This window comes from Canis lupus, chromosome 20 (assembly GCF_048164855.1).
Source record: "Canis lupus baileyi chromosome 20, mCanLup2.hap1, whole genome shotgun sequence".
Lineage (NCBI taxonomy): Eukaryota > Metazoa > Chordata > Mammalia > Carnivora > Canidae > Canis > Canis lupus.
Window position 1 is genome coordinate 2,967,361 of NC_132857.1, and position 23,161 is coordinate 2,990,521.

General features: G+C 38.8%; 1 protein-coding gene and 1 long non-coding RNA gene across 16 annotated transcripts in view; one reads left to right on the forward strand and one right to left on the reverse strand.

The window, feature by feature from the left end:
- INPP4B (inositol polyphosphate-4-phosphatase type II B) overlaps window positions 1-23,161 on the forward strand; it is a 709,031-nt gene that overhangs the window by 599,929 nt on the left and 85,941 nt on the right. For all 15 annotated transcript variants that reach the window (XM_072788249.1, XM_072788250.1, XM_072788263.1 and 12 more), the window contains one exon: window positions 9,573-9,732. In XM_072788249.1, coding sequence (XP_072644350.1) covers window positions 9,573-9,732 — 160 coding nt within the window. The remainder of the gene's footprint in view (window positions 1-9,572; window positions 9,733-23,161) is intronic.
- LOC140611608 (uncharacterized) lies at window positions 950-8,357 on the reverse strand. The gene is made up of 3 exons (XR_012012704.1): window positions 8,211-8,357; window positions 6,756-6,827; window positions 950-1,055 (listed from the first exon to the last, which is right to left on the reverse strand). It is a non-coding gene; the product is annotated as an uncharacterized lncRNA (long non-coding RNA).

Sequence of the window (23,161 nt, forward strand, 5' to 3'; positions counted from 1 at the left end):
AGTTCCATGCTTAAACTAGGGGAACATTTTCTGTGCCTTCTTATGGTAAAATGTGTTTATCTCACATAAGCAGAGTAGACAATTCATATTAACCTATAATAAATTGTCAAGAATTTTATAGGTTTTTAGAAACAATAGCACAAATATATAATAATATTTATGTCAGAAATCCTGTTAATAGAATCATATGTAGCCTGAAAAGAAAATTGTGGTTTCTCTGTAACTCATGTTCCCAAACATTGCATTTTTGCAATGAGATTTACGTAAGCCACTTTCTAGTATGTTCTGTACTAACATCTCACAGTTCATTTTGTACTGCAACTTTCTCTAATGATGTCTGGAACAACTATGAATCCCTTAAGCTTCACAAGAGTAGGTAGAGCTATTCATAGTGCCATAATTAGTAACCGTAAGCATACATAGTCGCAAAATATTACTAACTACTGAAAGCAAAACACATTTACCAACCAGATACCTCCACAGGCCGTCTGCAGTGATCTGTATTCTCAACTTCACTTGCCATCTTCTGTCTACATCTTAGACCTTGTCTCTAGGGAAAATAGTGCAGGCTGTGCATAATGCAGAGGTACCTATGCAAATTAATAATTCAAAAGACATTCTGTTCAGTTCTCTGACTGGCTAGAATTATTTTAAGTGAAGCCATTGACCCGATCTTAATAAGAAGGAAATTCCTTCGTTAGAGGTAATTAATTCTTATAGACAACTAGATACTAACTTTTGATTTAACTTTTCTAAAGCAACATCTTAGAGTTTAGTTACCTGACTGAATGAAATTTCCACTGAATTATGGCCATTTATTTCTAAATTTTATATTATAGACAGAGATGTATTTTATATACATATGCATTTGACTCCAAACCATTTTGTTTAATAAAGCATTATTCTCGCATTTCGTGATGATACAGCCTCATGAACACTAAATTATACTTACTTGTTTATATACGTTTCTTCTTTGTGGTCATGATCTTTATAAGCTCCTAAAGGGCAAAGTCAATACCATATTCACTGCTGTGTCCCCCGAGTTAGCAGACCATCTGAACAGAGAAGGCACTCATTACTTATTTGTAGAATAAATTAATGACTTTGAAATTTGTCCTCAGATTATTCTTATTTACTTTCTTATTTGGAAACATGGAATAGTTAACCTTAACGTGACCCTGCACTATGTCACACACCTTTTCCCTTAATAGAATTCATGAATTCTTCTGGAGATTTTGTTTTTCTCTTCTAGCCAAAAGTACCGAGCTATATCCCTTACTCCTTAGTGCATATTTCCCAGTGTCATAATCAACTCACCCGATATTCAATAAACATAGAAAGCAGGAAAATCCTAGATGGATACAGAACATCAGAGATGACCAAAGAACATGATGAAGAACATGGAACATGATAGACTAAGGCCTTCAGAAGACTCCAGAAACCCAGTGGTGGCAATTTTAATTTTATTTGATTATTCATGTGCTGATTACAAAGGTCCTAGTTACACAGAAGTAATTTTAGATGTTACCCAGCAAATATGATTGGAAATGACTGTTTTCCTCTTTCCCAACTTTCTATTTTTCATCCCTAATCACATATAATAGGGTTGTTTGGTTTTATAAATCTTATAATGAGGAGGGGACATTGGAAGCATGTGCTCACTCCCATTAGAAAGGGCAGGTAAAGACAGAGAGTATTAGGCTCGTGGTTCCCTATGTCACAACCGAAATGTGTTCTATCATCTGTTTTCTTGATGGATGAGAACCATTCCTGAACTTCGCCAGTCCATTTCACTCAGGAGAAATGTGCTTTGAATACTTACCCAATATTAAAGTCCACAAAAGGTGATTAAGCAAAGTTCATGACTGTCTATTAAAAAGCACAAATGTTCTATTAAAGAAAAGAAACCCCAAATGAGATCTTTATGTGCATGCATATTCATGAAATCCTGACAATTTCTAGATTTTCCCACATGAAGTTAATATATTCACCTTCAGTTCCCTGTTTTATAGCACCTAATTCAGTGCTTTATACACACTAGTTCCATGTATTTTTCAGAGTTAATGCAGGAATAAATGAATAAATGGATTTGCCGAATCAGCAGTTCATCCTCCCAACTCAAACTAGTGTTTTTAACAGAGATATTTTATTTTTATTAATGTAATGGTGACTTTCCTGTGGTTTTATATTGAATACCATCATACCCCTTGGATACTTTATTGACTCTTACAATGCCTGATTCAACGTCAGATATTTTCATTTGCCTGGGTGTAATGAATATGCAAACTGGAATGAATATACACACATACTTTAGAAATTTATTACATTCAAATCAAGTGCTCTTAAACTTTAGTACATTCTAATGTGAATAGTGAGACATTATTTTCTAGACAGGAATTTTTGAATCTCCATAATTTAATAAATAGTTAAAAATGCTGAAGTGGGGCACCTGAGTGGCTCAGTCAGTTAAGCATCCACCTCTTGATTTTGGCTCAGGTCATGATCTCAGGGTGGTGAGATTGAGCCCCCACTGGGCTCTGCACTGGGTATGGAGTCTGCTTCAAACTCTCTCCCTCCCTTTCCCATTATCTCTCCCTCTCTGTTCATGCATGCTCTCTCTTGAAAACATACATACATACATACATACATAGATAAATAAAATGCATATATATATATATATATATATATATATATATATATATGTATGTATAATTGACTTGATATATCAGGGGAAACTCTGTTAAAAAAAATCAATCCTGGAAATTGATTGTATGCAACACACTAACTGATAATGTCATATAATTCAGCCAGTTGTGCAACTATCTAATGTTGTGCAGATAACATCCAATTACCAACTTAAAATTGAAAGCTTTAGTTAATCAGTGGATTTATTTTTGTTAATAGACAAATACTCTATGTAATGTTTTCAACAAATTGAAAGCACTACCATAATGTGGCATTTATTAGGGTGAATGCAGCCATTCAGAGTACGAGCTTGGTTCTAACTTTAATTTGAAGATGCATGTGATAATATTTACTTTAGTTGTATCTTTTTACTTGAAAGTCACAGGTTGTGAAGTCAATCAACAGATGTTAATTAAGCATCAGTAATGTGCAATAATGCTATAGGTACTTGGGAGAAAGCAAATTAAGTATAAAATACAGATCCTCAAAAGCCATATCTCGTTTAATTCAAGGGAACGGCCAGAACTCATAAAATAAGCAGAGATATTATAAGATATGGAATCTTTCCCAGAATGGAGGTGGTTGTGTGATACACATTAAACACATCAAAAATATTCAGAGAATTAAGCATACTGAAAATACTCAGAAGTTATATGAAGGTTGAAGAAGATGAAAAATATCATCCCCTCCTTTCATTCATTCGTTTGCTCATGTATTCATTCTTTTATTTACCTATTCCCTGATGAGTACTAGGACCTGAGAATAATAGTCATTTCCCTCATAGAGCTCCCTGTCTACTAGAAAGAAAAAATGTTAAGCAGAGAAAATAGAATGAACCATTCTTGGAGATGGTGAGACTTGAAAGGGTGAGAATTGGATTGATGGAAGGAGAAGGCATTATTCTAAGCATAAAAAGCAGTATGTGTCAAGATAGAAATATGAGTTCCTCCAAGGTTTCCTTCATATCTTTGATGTTCAGCACCGAGCAAGCTTGTAGCAGATGCCCAGAAAGTATATGTTGAGCTAATTAACAGCTTGTTTCTAGGACAGCAAGACGACTGACCTGAGGAAGTTTTCATTTTGAAGACTAACGAGAAATAAGGAGAATTATGTAGGTTGACACGCTGCAGAGGCGCCTCTGGGCTGAGAGAAGAATGGATTCTTGCTGCAGTACAAAGCTGCCTTTGATCAGAGGAGTGATGATGTGAGCGTGATGATGGATGAAGGTGATCGTGCACTCGCGTAGGCCTGATCGTGTGATAGCTTATTGTCTGGGTCTGGCCACGAGCCAAACCAGGGGAATACGGAGGGGTCTGCTAGAGAAACAGCAGCAGGCTAGCTGAATCCACGTGTATGACTAGGGACTGGATTCCAGGGTGAGGCCGGCAGTGTGGTTATCAGGAAACAAAGGTCAGAGATTTTTACATGAGTAATTAGGTGAAGTTAAGCAAGAGGATCAATAGGAAGCAAAGGTTGGGGAATCTCACTTAATTCTGATGGCTGTCACACATCTGGCTATTTAACACGTGCCAGTTTGTATCATGGAGTATTTCAAGTGCAATTCCTCTCTTCCCACAGTCTGCTTGAGTGAGGATTCAGGGAGAAGAGCTGGAAGCTACGGAACGAGCAAAGGTTTGCAGTGTTGAGGAACTTTGTCAAGTACAAATTGCTCTCAGTCAACTCAAGGGTAAACCTTATTAATTCGCTGGCTCGTTCTCATCAAAGTCCTCAAAAATTGGTAATGACAAGTGGGGAATTATACATAGAGATACAGATGCAAGGAAGCTTGCCCCCCTTTTCAGCCCTCAGTGAAGTCTTCATATTCTTGCTGATCAAAAATTGGCCCCGGAAAAATTGGGATCAGCTAAGCATTGCTGAACTCATAAAAAAAGAAAAAAATTAAGTTAACTCATCTAAAGGAGTCAGGATTTCTCTCGATGGCACCAATCTCATAAATGTGTGGCAATGCTGAATAAGCAACATGTCCCCTGCCCTCATGGCTCACTTTGCCGGGTCCAAAGTCCCCCCAACTACTCACTGGTATATCCATTATATTTGTATATCTATTGCCACTGGGCTTGATGTGCATGATAGCTTAGGTCTTAACCCAGAAATAAATAAGGACCAAAATTACACCTGACTCAGATAGAATAAATATTGCTACTAATTCCCATTGGCCTTGATCGCTCATTGCCGAGAAATAGTTTATAGTCCTTCACCTCCAAGAAGTTGGATTATCTAAAGCCTCCATTAAGGTCAAGGACACCATATGGGCTCTATGTAATAAGTTAGATTTTAACCCACCAATTTTCCATTACATATTTCAACAGGAGACTCACCAGGATAATGACTGCTATTTCAGGGCGAAGGGGGGGGGCATGGAGCAGGAAGGCCTAGCAATCTGTTTCTCTGATGCTCTGTTGTGTTGCTTTGATTTCGGTTTTGGTTTGATTTGCTGTGATTTGAAAACTTGCAAGCGGGTGAGGAGCTAAGCAGGGTCTAGAGTAATATCCCTGATCGAAGAAGGGGAAGGCTGGAAGCTCCACGTACTACGCCACATTCTTAGGCTTCCATTGTCTTCGCCCAGCTAACCAGACTTCTCTCTTCATGAGAGCCATCTGAGATGAACTGTGTGATTTCAGTAGGGAAGACAATGGAGTAGGCCCCAGTCATTCCAACAATCTAAGCAAAAAGAAACTCCTACATGGACTGTCCTCATGAGTGAAAATCATTAGAACTAGAATGCATTTTTGCTGATAATTTCCCTTTGTGTGAATGCTTTCACATAGATATTATAGAAAACAGTTTACAAGAGAAATCAGATATTCAGGATTTCCCTACAAGAATATCGCCTACCCATTTTTGGCATCCTAATTTCAAAATAATGATTTTGCAAAGAATAATTATTAATTTTCTCCTAGAAATTGAATTATCTTCTCTCCCTATAACCCATTCCTTATTTTACATCCCCGACACATAGAATTTGGGTTTTTTTTTTTTTTTTTTTTTTTAGAATTTGGGTTTTGATGCTGACACTGTCCTCTATTCATGTTAGCCACGGACATCCTTTGACCCAAGCTCATTGACCTTTTCGCCAAGTGATTGTTCCATCCTTGATTGTATGGCCCTCTTGATTTCAGACTTAAGGGTACAATGTGACCAGCCCGTCCTTTTCAGAGTCCTGTCCTAGTGATTTGCCATTAGATTCATTTTCAAGTCTCAGGTAACTGACACCTACTCTTGCTCATGTGAGGTGACACACGCCTTTTCTTGAACCTTTCTGTGGCTCCTTCTCCTGATCTTCCTCTGTCCAGCTTTCCCCAGAGTCCTAAGAATCTCACATAAGCGGAATTCCTACTGTGTGCCACAATTCCATGGGAAATCATAGGGGAAGGAATCAAATCTTTGAAACCAAATAGAATTTCTAATTTAGTTATACCCATTTTAATGTGGAATGTTATTCAACATCTCTTACCTGAAGTCTTCTCATCTCTAAAGACTGAGTCCATAATGTCAATCTTATGTGGTGGTTTTGAAGGTAAATTAACTAATTTCATATGCCAGGTGAATGTAAATAGCAGCTCTCAACCTGCCTCTGGGTTGGAGTCATCTCCATTCTCCTCTCTCCTTTTCTCCATCTCTCTCTCTCTCTGCCTTTCCAGGCCCTGTGCAATGTAGTGACGACACAGCCCTCAACTCATAAACTAGCATTAGAGACAATGGTCTAAATCGATAACTTTAATCTACTTTGTGTATGCCATAAAGGAAGAAGAAGCAGTAACTAACCAAATAGCATTCTCTCCCCTCCAACTAGGCAGGATCTTCTTTCTAAGAGAGAAAGACCAGCTTGAGTCTGCTCGGGGTCTCCTGCTGAGTGTGTCTTCAATAAAAAATCTGATTATATATGAATCATGTATTCATCTTGCATAAGACACTGCTCAATTTCTCACCTCCAACGAGCATCCTCCCAGATTGTGTGTCCTCTAAGTGTTTAATGACTTAAGTATTTTTCTACTATTTACCACCCAACCTCTTACCATATGGTTGTTGGTCTCATCCAATGAACATACCTCACTCAGCACCACATGCCAATAAAGGTCTCTTCTCTGTCTGCAAAGATTACTTTTTCTGTGAGTATAATCCTATAACGCAAAGTATAAAGGAAGAACAATATATAGGGGAAGAATGTAAAATTATCCTTTTTTATATTCTTATATTCTGGTCTTTGGAGATGTAATTAAGAGAAGTTGGTTAACCCCATATATTACTTTATATAAGAAAGGCAGCATGCAATACAACTTGATTTTTGATCAAAATAGAAGGTTCCTCTCAATATGGACAACAGAAAGAGAATTGAAAATTTATCTCATGTACAAAGCTAATCTGGAAAATTAAGACTAATACCTCCCTTTTTTTCCCTCAGTAACAGAGTTTATGCCCAGTGTTAGCTGGAGAGCTGCTTCATTTTTCCATTTAATAGCTTTAAAGATGCAGTGGTTGGTGGCAATTAAGGGATGTTCAGGATGGGGGCCATCAGTTGGTTATCGTGGTCTGAAATGTAAGCTCCTTACCAAATCCCAAGGAGTGATGTCGGGACCTCAGTTTGCTTACCTTTCTCCACACTTTGTCCCAGAAGAAGCGAGCTTCCCTAGGTCTCCTGCACCATAGCTCAGAGGTGCCCCTACCTTATTTTCCTTGACAGCAGGCAGGGCATAAAGCAATTTATGGATGTGATTGGTGTCTTAGTTTCCCTTAGAGGGGAAGTGCTTTTAATTTTTGGTAGAATAAGTCTGCCTTTAAGGGAAAAATTTTTGTGATTAATAACATATGTCACACCCAGAATTACAAGGTGATGAAAAGCAAGTTTGATTCATTTAGGACAGCCAGCAAGAAGAGGATGTGGTTTTGCCAAATTGTAGTAATTTTCCAAGCACGTTCATAGAGATGATGTTATTTGGCTCCCACTGCAGCATGGTGAGGTAGGCAGGGCATTCCAAACTGTAGAGGAACCAACTGTGGTTCCTCAGAAATGAGGTGGTTTTACCATCCACCATCGTGTAGGTGGATTTTTAACTTAACTTTTTAAACCTTGAATGTTATACTTTTCCTCTTCAGCTGTAGTGTGCATTATCTGTAAACTCCCATATCTGTTACATTATTCAATTAACTTAGTCTTTATAAGACAACCATCAAATAATCTAAGCTCAATTCTTGTTCTTTCTTCCTAGATTTATCTTACCCAAAATGAGTTTCTATGTTTATAAACTTAGTAAAATTAACTTGGGTTAAAAAATACACATTTGATAAAAATATATAAACTACTAAGGAATTACTGTACTTGACTATTACCTTTACATTAAGAGCTATTTCAGAACTATCTGTTGCAGAGAAAGATGCAAGAAAAGCATCATAAATCCATTTGGTTCTTATGTGATACATAAGATACACCTAATAGGTGTATTAGGGTCCTTCAGAGAAACAGAACCAAGAAGACATATAGTATTTATTACAAGGAATTGTCTCACATAATTTTGGAGGCTGAGAAGTCCCATGATCTGCCATCTGCAAGCCGAAGACCCACGAAAGCTGGTGGTGTAATTCAGGCTGAGTCTATGGGCCTTAGAACCAGAGGAACCAGTGGTGGATATTCCAGCCCAGATCTGAAAGTCTAAGAACCAGGAGCACTGAGGGCAGAAGATCAATGTCCTGATTCAGTCAGTCAGGCAAGACGGATCACATTTTGACTTTCTCTACATTTTTTTTTCTATCAGGCCATCGATGGATTGAATGATGCCCACCCACACTGGGGAAGACAAACTGTTTTATGAGTCCACCAATTCAAATGTCAATTTCATCCAGAAACACCCCTACAGACACCCCTATAAGTAATGTTTAGCCAAGTGTCTGGACATCTTGTGATCCAATCAAGTCAACATAAAAAATTAACCACAGTCACAGATGGGGAGTCTGTGACTCCATCTAAATGATGTGGAGAGAGGACAAAAAGGGAAGCTAGGGATGAGAGGCTACCATAATGAAACTGTATTTAAAGGTTTTCATAGGAAATAACAAGTTCTCAGATTTGGAGTGGTCAGAAGCACCTGAAGAGCTTGTCAAAGTCTCAGCGTACAGTGCCTTCTTCCTAGTGGTTCTATTTGACTTAGTAGGAGCCAACGATCTGCATTTTAATTCTCTGGGTCATTCTGTTAGGGGTGATGTTAAGACCACACTTTAAGAACTTCTGTTACCTAGAGCAGTGAAATTCATAGAGATAGAAAGCACCATGATGGTTGCCCCATGGCGGGGAGAGGAAAATGAGTAGTTCATTTTTAAAGGGTAAAAGTTTCAGTTTGGGAAGATGAAAAATTCTAGATGGATGATGGTGGTGGTTGTATAATAATGTACTTAATACCCTTGAACTATAAGCCTAAAAATGGTTAAGTGATAATGTTATGTACATTATCACAATAAAAAGGAAAAACAAGAATTTTGAATGCAAATTATAGCTATTCTTTAAAAATATTGGTGTGTCTTTGCTTTCTTACTGGGTGTTGATAAGGAAAATAGATAGGTCCCATTTAAGATATCATAAGTTGTGCTCAATTATGGATTAATATTGTACAGTAGTTAATCATTTCTTTATGACTTAGAAAAAATGATGAACTAAAGAAAAAATTATAGCATTTAAATTTTGCTTTCTTAAGAGAAAACAGATTTCTTCTTGTATAGTCATAGTCTGGCCAAAGTAATGGAAGTATTAGAATTAGTCACTGAGCCTGCATCCTTATGATTGGTCCTCTGCCTGCTTCCCAGAGATGGATTTGTCGGATTTTGCCTTATCTTGTGTTTGCAATGAAATTGTGTAGTGATACTCATGTTCTTTTCAGGATAGGGTGTGGGCCAACGTGGGGAAGAGCCTGAACTGCATTATCGACATGGTGGATAAACTGATTGCAAGAGATGGTGCCAGTGAAGGCGGCGGTGGCAGCAGCAAAGACGGAGAAAAGGACGCTTCTCCAGTGGACCCCATCACAGCTCATCCAAAGGGTAAGGAGTCATTTTTTTTCCCAGTCACTGAGTAAACAAAATGAGAAAGTCATGATAAAATGAGATAGAAAAAGAGGAGTCAATCGTGCCTTTGATGAAAGTGCTGATAGCATGCTTTTCCACCGCTCTGGCCTAGATGATAGAAGGCTATTTATCAAATTGCATCTCAGTTGTGTTTTCAGAACTGCTTGCAATGCTCATTTTTTTTCTTTTGCTACATAAAAACCTTCTTGAAAGAAGAACAGTGTTTTCTTTTAAAGACTCTGACATAGTTTAATCTACTTTGACACATTCCTCCAAATTCTTATTAGGAAGCAAAACAAGTATCTTCTCTCGAAACTCCTAGAAACTTCTAGAGATGTCAGGACACAGTATCGCATAATCCTGAAAAGAATGCGATATGATAAAATGCCTTTTGCCTTATTCTGGGGAATATTTTTGCAAATTATCGTAAAAACACGTAAGGAGGTTTGGTTCCATATAAGAAGAATATATATTAGTAAGTCTAGGTTTCCGTGGATACATGTATGCACACAAGCTTACGTGTGCATATGCAGACACGCGGACACATAGATACTTTCAAAAGTATGGCTTATTATAAGCTTTCCTAGAAAATATAATCAAAAGTTTAACTATGGTTGTGTCCCTATAAATGGCTTTCTTGTCAGTTTTGTTTTTGTTAATTTGATTAATTTTGACAACAGAAACCTAGACAGACGTCTGATTTCTTTACAATGGTTAAGATCTGCTGTTAAAGTTGTCCCGGCTCTTTTGGTATCCTAAGCATTTGGAGACACTAAACGGTGTTACTCTACTCTCTTCCTCTGAAATCTGATTTCCTTTTACTTAAAAAAAAAAAAAAATGAGTCAGAAGAAAATATGGACACTTGTAAAATTAAATTTATGTTTTCCCAATTTGTTTTCCTGATTTTTCATTTCTCACATTTTCATCAAGAGTTTAATTATGTTGAAACATCAATCTTTCATCACTTGATTAACAGTAGGACTGTTTCTAAATCATGTTTGGAAACTATGACTTTCTAAAGTTTTCTTAGTGTAAGTGGTCCTCATCTTCTGTGATACATTCACATGGGAAAGGTTATAATAATATTCTGTATGTTTATACCTACTTGGTCTGAATATACACAGGGATCTTCTTTTCTTTAATAGTATCAGTTTTGTTAGTTAATGGATCTAATGTCAGGTTCTGTGTCAGCTCCATAACTTTTACATGAATCAGAATGAAAGCTTGTCATAACTTACGTCACAAAGACGTAGTATACTTCAATTTTCTTTAATTGAACACTTATTGATGATCAGCTGCAAGCCAGACGCTATGCTGAGCTCTGGAAAATGAGGTAAGGAAGCAAAATCCATTCTAGTGGCTTGTTCTGTCCACTGATGGGTTTTCAAGGCATAATACTTTTTTAGCAGAAATAAGATGAGGGGTACTGTATTTTGCCACATTTGTTTTGATGTTCCCTGAAACTTCTCATTCACGAGAACAGAGTTCCAGAATATTTGAAATCATATGTTTTACCTATATCTTGTATTTCATCATAAGATTGTATCTGCAGCATCAAAATTACATTTTAAAAAGTAAAAAAAAAAAATATATTTGGTTGGTAAATATTTGGGAAGAGTGGATGAATCACTTTCCTTTGGATGTAGCCTTGTTTAAATATCCTCTAAAACCACATAGAAGCTGCTGTCAATGTAGAATTCACAACCTGATTGGCTTTGTGGATGATTAAAGTCAAATTACAGCATAGTGCCCTCCAAGTGATTTTATTTTCAATTGACGGTCCACATTTATTTTATCCACTCTTTTTTTATGTTTTAAACATTTTCAGGAGATAACTCACTTTCAGTGGGTAAAATAAGACATATACATCAGGCAAATTGAACACAAATAAAAAATAAATTTATTAAAAAAAACATATGCGTCAGTCTAATGATTTAATGCTGTATTGTCAAATAATTTCAAAGTTAAAACTTCTGTTAACACTTTACATGTTAAACAATTGTATGTAGAGTGCATGTTTTGGAGAGGACATTGGTACATAAGATGCTTAACATATGCAAATAGATGTTTTACAGATGAATCTGAGCTCAGGTATACTTCAAATAGATCATGGATGCTACTGCATAGTTGGAGATTGATTAGCTCAATTAATTATTTATTAATAATTTACTTTTAGTACATAATAATATATTAATAAAATACTTCTTAAGTTTATCATGGTCTTCTTAAAGTTGGGGAAAAAAGCATTTTCAGTTTCTACTCTGACTTTTGTCACATAAAGCAGTAAGAAATTAATATTGGGTTTTTTTTTTTAGCTAAAATAAAACAAACAAATAATAGAAAGTCATGTATTTGCCTACACTATTCCCCAAACTATTTCAGATGAAGCTATTTGAGATATGCATGCACTAATTATATGGTACCCCAATTTACCTGTAGTTTTACATTTTATTAGAAAAAATAATAATTCAGAAAGTTTGCAAGGAGAACCAAATAGGATTATGTATGATTTTTATTTTTTTTTCTTTCAATCAGACATAAATATTTTTAACATTCCCCGTATTGACACATGCATACACAGAGTAACCAGACTGGAGAACACACTGTCAATACAGATGTGCTTCTTGATATCATGCATATCCTTGTATTATGGATGTTTCCTGAGAAACACTTCTGGAAATGGGATTATAATAACTGTAAACTAATTCGTCAAAAGAGAAACCACTATTTTAGAAACATAATTATTATAATTTAGCCGCAGTTAACACAGAAGGCATCTTTGAACATTGAAGTCTTCAACTGCATCTCCGATATTTTCCCTTAAGTTAGATTGCTAGACGTGGAATTATTTTATAAAGAAGAGATATCCCTTCTCTCGCACATACTCATTCATACAATTATCTATTTCTACCAGTATGGACTCATGAATACTTGTTCTCTAGTGTATGATCTCATAATATTACTGTGATGCTCACCTGGGCTCACACTGTTCTGGAGTCAGCCGTTGGGAGCTCCTTCAGGTTGGTTTCAGCGGCCCTCCACCCCGTTTCCCCGGGCACAGGCTGGTGACCCCCTTGTTTTCTCCCTTATCTACTCCCTTACTGTCTTTACTCACCTCCCTCCCCTCTGTCACCATGAGGTATTCTGAGTTCATCTTTTATTTCCCTTGCCCCAGCCCTGCGTTGTCCGGGGAACTCTGGTGTCTTCTGTTAGAGAATGTCACGCAGAAACCAGCATTGCAGTGGGTAGGAGCCATTTGGTGGTTCCTTCTAGCAATCGATACTTTTACCAGCAGTCTCTACAAACGCCCGTTTAACCACAGGCTTCCCAAGCTTAAATATTTTCCCTGACTTCATACCACGTTGGGTGAAAACCATCATATTGTAATATGTGATTTATTGTAATATTTGTGTAATTCTTTTGTAATTTAGTTATTAGTGACGTGTGACATTATATGATTTAATATTATATTTCAAAATATTATTTTTTTAATAAAATCTATTTCTTCAGTAGCCCCAGTTTTATCCCCAGCTCATAGCTACGGTGGAAAAACGATTCCATTCTTTTCTTTCTACGATTAATAAATGAATTGATTCAGTGAATGACTGAGTCATCCAGAATTTATTGAAATGTATGATGTCATGAATGCCACTATACATTTGTTGCCACATCATTTATTAGTGATTATTTCTCTCGTATCAGTTTTTTTTCTTTCTATATTAAGGTCTGTACCTTTATTTTTTATTTTTTTATTTTTTGAGGGAGAGAGCTCAAGCGAGTGAGTAGGGGAAGAGGGACAGGAAAGTGAGAGAGAGACTCTTAAGCAGACTCCAGGCTCAGCATGAGCTTCAGGCCTACGTGGGGCTCAGGCTCATGACCCTGAGAGATCAGGACCTGAGCCGAAATCAAGAGTCAGATGCTTAACTGAACGAGCCACGCAGGTGCCCCATGTTATACAAATATCTTTAATCAATTTCTGGAATTTTTATTCTGTTCATATGGTTTTGACTCTTATGTTTTATATTGGGCTATATTTTGCGATCTCATAGTGTAAATTAACCCTATTACAGTTTTTCTTTCTTCATCACCATCTTTCATTTTTATATTTTAGCTGCCACTCGTGTTTGTTTTGCTGGCATATATATGTACGCCACGGTTAAACAGATGGCCTTCTGAATTGTTGCTACCTTTTCCATTTTTTAATGTTTATAACGTGCAGATATTTTCTTTCCAGTCACACATTTTTCTTTTCCCATGTACTCAGTAGTTTTAAATCTGTAGATTTTAAGGCTTTTTATTTGTTTTAGATCCAGGATTTTACGATATATCTTACTTCATAAATCTCTTTTCAGAACTAATATAAATAGTGCTGATGGAAGTAAAATATCCTCTGCTATTCTGAACACAAATAATGGAATACATTTTCAAACTTACATGGCTTACATATATTTATATGTTTTCTTAATGAGCAAGATTTTTTTTTACTTCTCCTGCACTTAAACTTACTCATAAGCATCTACTATATGCATGGGACCACATGCCTTTAATTTCATAACAAATTCAAGATTCAAAGTAAAATCAGTGAATATTAGAATCTTAGATTTTAATGTGCCCTTAAAGATTATGTAGTTAAACCTCCTAAATTGTGTTAAGCCTCCCTATAGTATCTGTGCCAGTTTTTGCCTAACCTGTGGTACACATCTCCGCTGATAGAGACCCATTTTTTATTTTCTAGAATGGCATGCTCCAGATGTTGATCTAAATATGTTTCCTTTAATTTTACCCACTGGCCCAGATCTAATTCTGTGCAACAAACAGAACAAATCTACTTTCCTTTTTCCGCATTATGGTCTAACAAGTCTGAAAGCAACCATCATGTCCTTTTAGAATTGACACTTTCTGGTAATTTTTCAAAGGAACAGCATCAAACACGGAGTAACAGAGGGATGCCACTTTCCTACTTTTAGAATCCATTTTTCTGTTAATGATATCTAAGGTCACATTAGCTATTTTGACAGCTGTGTTTTTTTGTTACTAACTTCATTGGTACCCATAAATCCTGCTATTTGACTTACCATTCAGGCTTTCAAGATTCAAATAATACTTAAGTACCATTATGTGCTAGACATTGTGAAATATCAGGGACACAAGGAGATTAAGACATGGTCTCTCAGTTCTACTGAAGAGATTGATGTGTAAACCCATGGCTGCGGTCTACTATACTTCCGAGCACTCAAATAAATACCTGTTTCTTTCATCCATCATAACTCAGTGTCCTACTCCAGTTTCTTTTATTCACATTTTGCAAACGCTTTCTGTTTATTCACACAAGTAATAGATAAAAATGATGGGGAAGCAGAAATAAATGCAGGTCCTTGAGGCACATCACTAAAAAAAATAAAAAATAAAAAAATTTAAATTAAAATTAAAAAAAAAAAAGTATGCATTGGAATACACTCGTGAGTCACCACTGTTTGGGATGTGTGTTCAAGAAGTGATGTATTCACCCGTCCATGTTATTGCATGCTTGCATTTCTGTTTTTCACAAGGTTACTATGAAATGCCCTGTGGAAGGCCAAATAGTCCTTGTCTCTGAACATTTTTTTTCTAATCTGCCCAGCTGTAAGTCCTGCCAAAAAGGAGATGATGTTCCTCTGATAGGACTTTTTCAGGGAACCCATCCTGATTTCGTGTGATCGCTGCTTCCTCGTACAAGGCAGGCAAACATCCATGCGGATCACAGAATTGGTCTGCTCACCACTGGTTAGAGTTTCCTGCCTACTGATACTCCTGTCCTTTCCTGCTTCCTAATTTTCTTTTAGCTTATAAGGTGCATTTCACATTTCCTGGTGGGATCTGAGAAGTCACTCACACCTTTTACTTTATATCCGGCTGCTTCCAGTCAACACAATTGTTTGGTAACTACCAAGAAATTCTCAGTCATTTATCACCAATCATCAATGACTTCCTATGCCAAAGATTAGTCATCTGAAAAATGTACCCCAACTTTCAAATAGGGACAAATCTAAGATTCTAGTAAATCACTTAAAAAAAAAAATCTCTTTCCTATATGTTATTTTAGGTTGGCTGGAGTAGTGGTCTGCCTAATAAATTTGAAATAATTAAGGATTAATTAATTAACACAATTATACATAAAATAATTCATGGCAGTAAGCTAATGGAAGACACTGAATTTATGTTAGAAGACAAAGAAGAAGAGCCTCTCATTCATTCAACATGTATTTGTTGAGCATCTCCCCTGTGCCGGGCACTGTATCTAGGAACACGTGTAGTCATCACTCTGCTCTGACAGTCTGGGGGCTGAGCAAGCTGTATTTGAAAGACGATATACAGAGGTTTTCCAAAGACAGAACATACAAGATAAAGACTTGGAAGAGGGAGTACACATGTGTGAGTCATTAGGAGACAGGTCGATGAAATTGAATAAAAGGAGAACAGAGGGAATAAGAGGAAATTAGTGAAATCCATAGTACAGAGCCTGGATCGTAGAGCTTGCCCTCAGCTGAGGAGCGGGAAGCCCTGAGGGGTAAAAATCAAATGCAACTTGGATACCAAGGGAATCAAGAAAGAAGACCACGTCGCTCAAACTTCGCTGCATTCACATTTTTGTGACAAGCACTTGCTAAGCCTTGCCATTCCCGCTTCCCTCCTCACAGCAAGCTTGTAGGAGACGTTCTGTTTTTATCCCCATTTTACAGATGCAGACGTTAAGCCATACTTCTCAGGCCGCAGAACGAGAAGGTATCTGAGCAAGGATTCAAATGCAGGCAAAGTGATTCCTGACTGAATTTGTCAAAAAGAACCTGGGGCCTCAGAACAACTATCGGGGAGTGATGCTTAGATCCCGAGAGCAGTCTGCATATGGAATTACTTGCCGTTTTGTTTAGATACTAGTCACATCGAATACTTCACTTATTTGCTACATTTTCTGCTGATCTTCCAAAGACCTAAGTGCCCCAGACCTCGACCTGCCTCTTCATGGTGCTTTGCCATTTTCCTCCACCTCATCTCCCCTCATCCGTCATGAGCTAGTCATGCCGGGCTCTTTTGAGACCTCAGTTAGTACTTTCCCCGACTCAGCCTTCAAAGGTTTGCCCATCTCTACCTCCGCAGGCCCAGACTTCAAACACCTGGGGCACTTCTCTGGTCCCCCAGGCCGGAGCTGGTTTTACGAGCACGGGACCAGTGTAGGTTTACAGGGCCTCTCGCACAGCAGGGCCCTCTGCCCTGGGTGTAATGCTCTGTAACCACCATCGTGCAATCCTAAAAACTGCATCTGTGTGTTTTAAATAGAGTCCAATAGGGCAATGGGGGGTTGTGCCTGGAGCTTTGAGATTTGATTTGCTTACGGTTCTGCCTCCCTGGTTCTCCGGGGCCTGCTCAGCTTCCCCATCCCTGTCCCAGCCCAGTGACTTCTTTCTGTCCTCATCCTCACCTACCAAATGGCCTGGGCCAGCCTGGGCACCTCTGAGACTCTGCAAGGGTACATCAGTATGCTCAAGGGAGTATGACACGAGTGAGTAAATGGAATCTCGACCATGGCAGGTTGAGAGATACCAGCGAGTAAGAAAGGAAAAAAGTTGTTTACTCCTTTTGCACAGGATCTCTCCCATTTTAACTTTTCATCGAATTCTGCAAATTATGTAGTGATGCTTTCTGCAAGGGTTTCAGGTGCAGCGGCCCCCCAGGTATCACCAGGACAACATCTGTCCCTTCAAAAGAGGGTCGCCACTCCAGTTCTATCAAATCCTTCCCACAAAGGGATTTGAAACTAAAATTGCCCCATCTTCCGATTCTTCAAGCAAATCTGAATCTTTATATGAAACATCCAAATTCTTTAAAGGTCAATAATGGATTTTTTAAAATTGTTAAGCTATGAGGAAGGCCAAATAAAATATCTTTGAGGGCCAAAAAGGCTGACCCATGGGCCACTACTTTGTAGCCTCTAAGGTTCTGATTTATTGTAATTCTGTTTTAAATGTTATCTCCTCTACTAGACTTGGCTCTGTGAGGAAATATGCCAAGTGTTTGAGATTTGCTCTTGAATCTCCAGAACCTAACATAATTCTTGGCAAGTAATAGAGGCCAGTATGATGAAATGAAAGTCTAGTCACCTTATCTACAATTGCTACCTGACTAGAAATGCTTAGGTAGTTATTTTTGATATTATTGAGTATCTTCAGCATAGTGCATGTTTATGCATACATACTATGATCAAAACTTATACTCCACATTAGACAATTATTTCAGTGGTTTTATGATATGAAGCATGTCTTTGGTAAAGTGCAAAGATGCAAGAACAAAGAATCCTTTTCATCAAAGCGCTTAAGTATTAATATTCCTGAATGTCATGAATTTCTACACATAGAGGTTTAGAATTACATTGGAAAAGAAACATCAATGAATCAGGCTTTTAAAAACTCGTAAGTCAACAGGTTAAAAAAAAAACGGCTTTTAAAGTACACTTTTATTCTAAAAAAAGTGAAAAATAATCACAAGACACCACAGATATTTTTATTATAAACTTAGAACTTCAATTATAATTGTACATTATGAAATTTTCAAGTATCCTATCAGAAAACTATGGCTTCCCTTGAAAATTTTGTAGTGAATTATGATGTAACAAAACAACACTTGACCCAGAGCCAAGATTCTTGGCAAGTCCTCAATTTACTTATTTGACTGTATTACCTTTAACGGATCACTTAGATCCTCTGGACCTTACTTTATGGGAAAATAAAGTTCATCTGAAAATTTTGAAGGTCTCTTCCAGTTCTGATGTTTTATGATAAAAAAAAAAGTACCACATTATTTAAAGTGATTTTTTTTTCTATCAGTCATCCAACATATTGTAATTGAGGACCTACTATGTGACAAACGTTATTCTAGACACCAACGATACAAAAATGAACAAAACAGGCAAAATACCTGCCTTCCTGAAGTTCATATTCTTGTACCAGAAAGACATTAAAACAGGAAAAAAGGGAATTACACAGTATATTAATGGTAGCAAATAATGTGAAAAAAATATAGAGAGCAAAGTAGGAGGATTTTGGAATATTGTTGGAGGGCGGGAATGGAAGTTTAATTCATTAGCCTTAATTCATCGCCTTCATCGAGAGGTTGATGTTAGAACAAAGACAAAGGAGGAAAAGATGGAAGCCATGTGGACATCTGGGGGAAGGATATATTGGGCACGGAAAACAGTGCTAAAGCCTTGAGACAATAACGCCCCCGTCATGATCAGTAAACAGCAAAAATGCCAAGTTGGTTTGAATAGAGAAGGCAAAGAGAAGAGAAGTAGAAGATGAATTTATACAGGTAACTTGGAGAAAGGGTCATGTAGGACCTTTGTATTGACTTTGGCTTTTCCCGAGAGAAAAATAAGAGCAAACAGAGGGTTTTGAGCAGAGGATTAACCTAATAGGACATAGATTTTTAACACCTAGGCTATTATATTGATATTAAACGATAGATGGGAAAGGCAGAGGCAGGTATAGACCAGCTAGAAAGTTAACATAATTATCTAGGTGAGACGTGATGGTGGCTTGGACTACCGAGAAGAAGGTGGCCATGGAGGTGATGAAAAGCGTTTGGACTCTGTCCCTACTTTGAATGTAGTGCCAACAGGCTTTTCTGATGGTTTGGATGAAAGAATGAGAAAAAAAAAAGGAAGAATTAAGAATGAGTCAACATTTTTGGCATGAGCTGCTGGAGAGATAGGGTGGTCATGTCCTGGTTGGTGAATACTGGGTAGCACAGGGTTTGTGGTGAATAGAAGCTGATTTGGGACATGCCAAGTTTACACGGAAATATCAAGTATGCATTTAGACATAGACTCTGGGATCCAAGAGAGAGGTTTAGTTTAAAGAGATAAATTTTGATAAAGAGTACATTTATCACGAGGAGCACTGGGTAATGTAGAGAATTATTAAATCACTGCATCGTGCACCTGAAACTAATATAATACTGTATGTTAACTACACCGGAATTAAAGTTAAAAACTTAATAAAAAGATTGAGTTGGAAATTGTCAACATATACATAGGACCGTGAAACTGTACTAATAAAATAAAAACTGTGAAACTGAACAACGTCAACGAAGGATTGGCTGTTCAGAGAAGCAGAAGTTACCATACAGATTACAAGCGGGGGATGTCCCGATGTTAGTAGGTCAAAAGGGATGGAAGAAGCAGCAGCAGAGTTGGGTAGGGAATGGCCAGTAAGAGAAGAGGATACCAGAGAAGTATGATACCCTGAAATCCAGGAGAACTGGGGGAGAAGTGGGGAGAAGTGTTCCAGGGGGAGTGACCGGCATGGCAAATGCTGCGGAAAGCTCAAGTGGGATCTATCGGTGTAGAAGTCACTGGTGACGTTGGCGAGAATTCCCTGGAGTGAAGAGGGACAAAACCCAGGTGGAGTGGTCAAGAGGCAGAGAAAGAAGAAGAACCACCAGAAACAGCAGGTGTAGACAAGGCTTCTGAGGAGTGTCACCGTGAAAGGAAGCAGAGGAATAGGGTGGAAGCTGTAGAGGGAAAGAGGGTCAGGACAGGTTGTTTCTAAAGCTGGGAGGGTAGCGGCGTGTCTGTGTGCCAACGGGAATGCCGGCAACAAAGGAAATACCCATAATGTGGGAGGAAGGGGAGGGAATTGCTTGAGTGATACTTGGGAGGAGGTGAGAGGAGAGGAGACCTTGTGTCCGGAGAGAGGAGCTGGTCTTAGCTGGAGGTCGCACAGCTCATCTTCGGCCCTAGGACAGGAGGAGGAGGAGGAGGTGAGCGACCCATGTTACCAGGTGGGCAGACATCGGATGACATAGAAAAATCACTTCCTTATTGTAGTAATTAAGATAGAAGCTAACATTGGGGTGGGGGGGATTGCTTAATATGTGCCGGAAACTTTTAAAAATATTGCCTGTATCATTTAATTCTTGGAACACTTGTAACATAGTTAACGGATGAAGAAGTAGAAAGTCCAAGACATCGGATGACATAGAAAAATCACTTCCTTATTGTAGTAATTGTTTAAGATAGAAGCTAACATGGGGGGGGGGGGGTTGCTTAATATGTGCCGGAAACTTTTATTTTTATTTTTTGTGTGTGTGCTGGAAACTTTTAAAAATATTGCCTGTATTATTTAATTTTTGCACTCATAACATAGTTAACGGATGAAGAAGTAGAAAGTCCAATGACTTGTGCGCTGTCAGGCCCAGGCCAGTGGCGCAGCCTGGCCTCCTCCCAGCCTGGTGGTCTGAGCCGGGAGCCTGCTCTCCTAACCACTGCGCTGCCCTGCTTCTGTCCTTTCCAGGAGAAAGCATCACTAATCTTACTCTGCACGGATCATTTTTTTTTGCTGTCACCCTTTTAACAAAATGCTAACTTTTATTAGACACTAATTAGGGATATTATGAGATAACGTTACAAAAATCAATCCCTTAGAAATCTCTTCGGGGTTTATTATTGGGATCGTACCTCAGGGCAGAAATTAAGAATTGCCACGTATTGATAAATTACACTTGAAAAATTGCTTGGCTTTATCATAAATCTGGTGATGCTCACACCCACAATGAAACGGAGATAGAGGAAAAACGGAAAAAAAAAAAAAAAAAGGATGCATATCTCCCGTGTAGGAACGTTGAGGCATATGGATGGAAGGGCCTGAGCGATAGTCCCGCTTACGAGGTATTTGGTCGACTTGCCTACTTTCTTAGCACTTACATCCATTTACGTGAGGCTTTGTTGCATTTGGAGAGTATTGAAGACAATGGGGCACTATATCCCAGCGGCCTTGAGGTTTGCTAGAAACTCAAAAAAAAAAAAGAAAAAAAGAAAACTGGACTCGGCTTGTTCACTTCCCTTCTCTGGATGCCTGTGCTCTAACCAGGCTTGAGTCCACTCCACATCCGCTCCTGTCTCCTCTCAGTCCTAGAGGCTGCACAAAATTTAAGTGACAGGAGCTCAAGGATGCAGATGCATTGGTGGGTTCAGGTCACCCAGTGATCTCTGTCCCACGCAGCCCTTAAATGCCCGCACGTTTGTGGGCCAGAGTCCTGAGGCCACAGCTTTTTTTTTTTTTTTTTTTAAGGCCAAAAGACAAAATACGCCCAATGGATATGCATGGGTGACTCCCCCAGGCTCATCATAACCCCCAATTCGAAACTTAGGTGCGACAACAAACGCAGAGCTTGTTGGATGAATGGATTTAGTTCCTGGAAACCGTCTTAGCAGAATTTGCTGAAGGCTTTCAACTTCGTGCTACAAAATGAGAAGTTTAACCGGAACACTGGTTGACGCGTTTCCTTTGCTATCTCTCTAAGAGCGGGATCGGAAAGTTTTAGGGCTCCGTGTTCTCGGGCTGGCAGGGTTTAAACAAACAAGGTTCCCTTGACACAAGAGAAGGTTGCCTCTGTGCTCCTAGCCGCCTGCTTGGAGTTGAGCAGTACCCAATGTCTAACGCAGCCGCAAGGGGCCAAGAGCAGCCCCTTACCCTGCACCGTAGCTCGGTGGGCGCTCCGATGATCACATCTTAAGAGTCGTGTCTGTCCTTTGCGTGAGCACCCCTGGGGCCTTAGGACTTCTCCGAGGCTCACCCTGCCGTCTGTACGACTCTCCCCGCACGGTCACCATTAGCCCTGTTTCCATTTGGCCTACCAGATACCCGTTATTTCTGGATTTGACCTTGCCTCTCATCTTTTGGCTCTCTGCTCACGCAGAGTCGGTACCTTCTTCCTTCCCTCCCTACCCCTACTCACCTCTTTCCCTCTCCCTGCCATGACGACGGCCCACTACGTTTTATTATTATTATTATTATTATTATTATTATTATTATTATTATTTTCCCCCCTTTAGCTTCAGGCTCAACATTATTTCCACTGTGCTCCTGCCTTATCCAAGTGCGACCCCAATGTCAGCCCCCCGCCTCCTCCCTTCCTCAACGGCACCCTTCGCTCAGTTTATGGAATCTGTCTGTGGGACTTGACATCATCCAACCAGGGACCCCTCTCAGACTGTTCCTACAAAGCTTTGTTTTGTGGGTGTTCACTACCTGCCGGCCATGCAGCCTCCCTGAACCCCATCCACACGGGCCTGCGTGCAGATATTTAATACACAACACACCATGAATGACTGCGATCTTCCCCGCGGAGATGAACTCTGTTGCCTCTAGACTCTTATTCCTTCTAAGCTCGTTTTGTCGTGGTCCCGATTTTGGTGGCACTTATCCGATTCCTTTAGGAGGATAAGTTTAGGTAGGTATTCCTTTAGGTAGGTATTGCCTTATAGCTCTTAAGTTTCCCTTCTATATTTTAAACCCCTTGAGAACAGGCTCCATGGGCGACAAGTCTGTGTCACCCATAGGACCTCGCTTCCCAAAGGTTCTCTCTGAC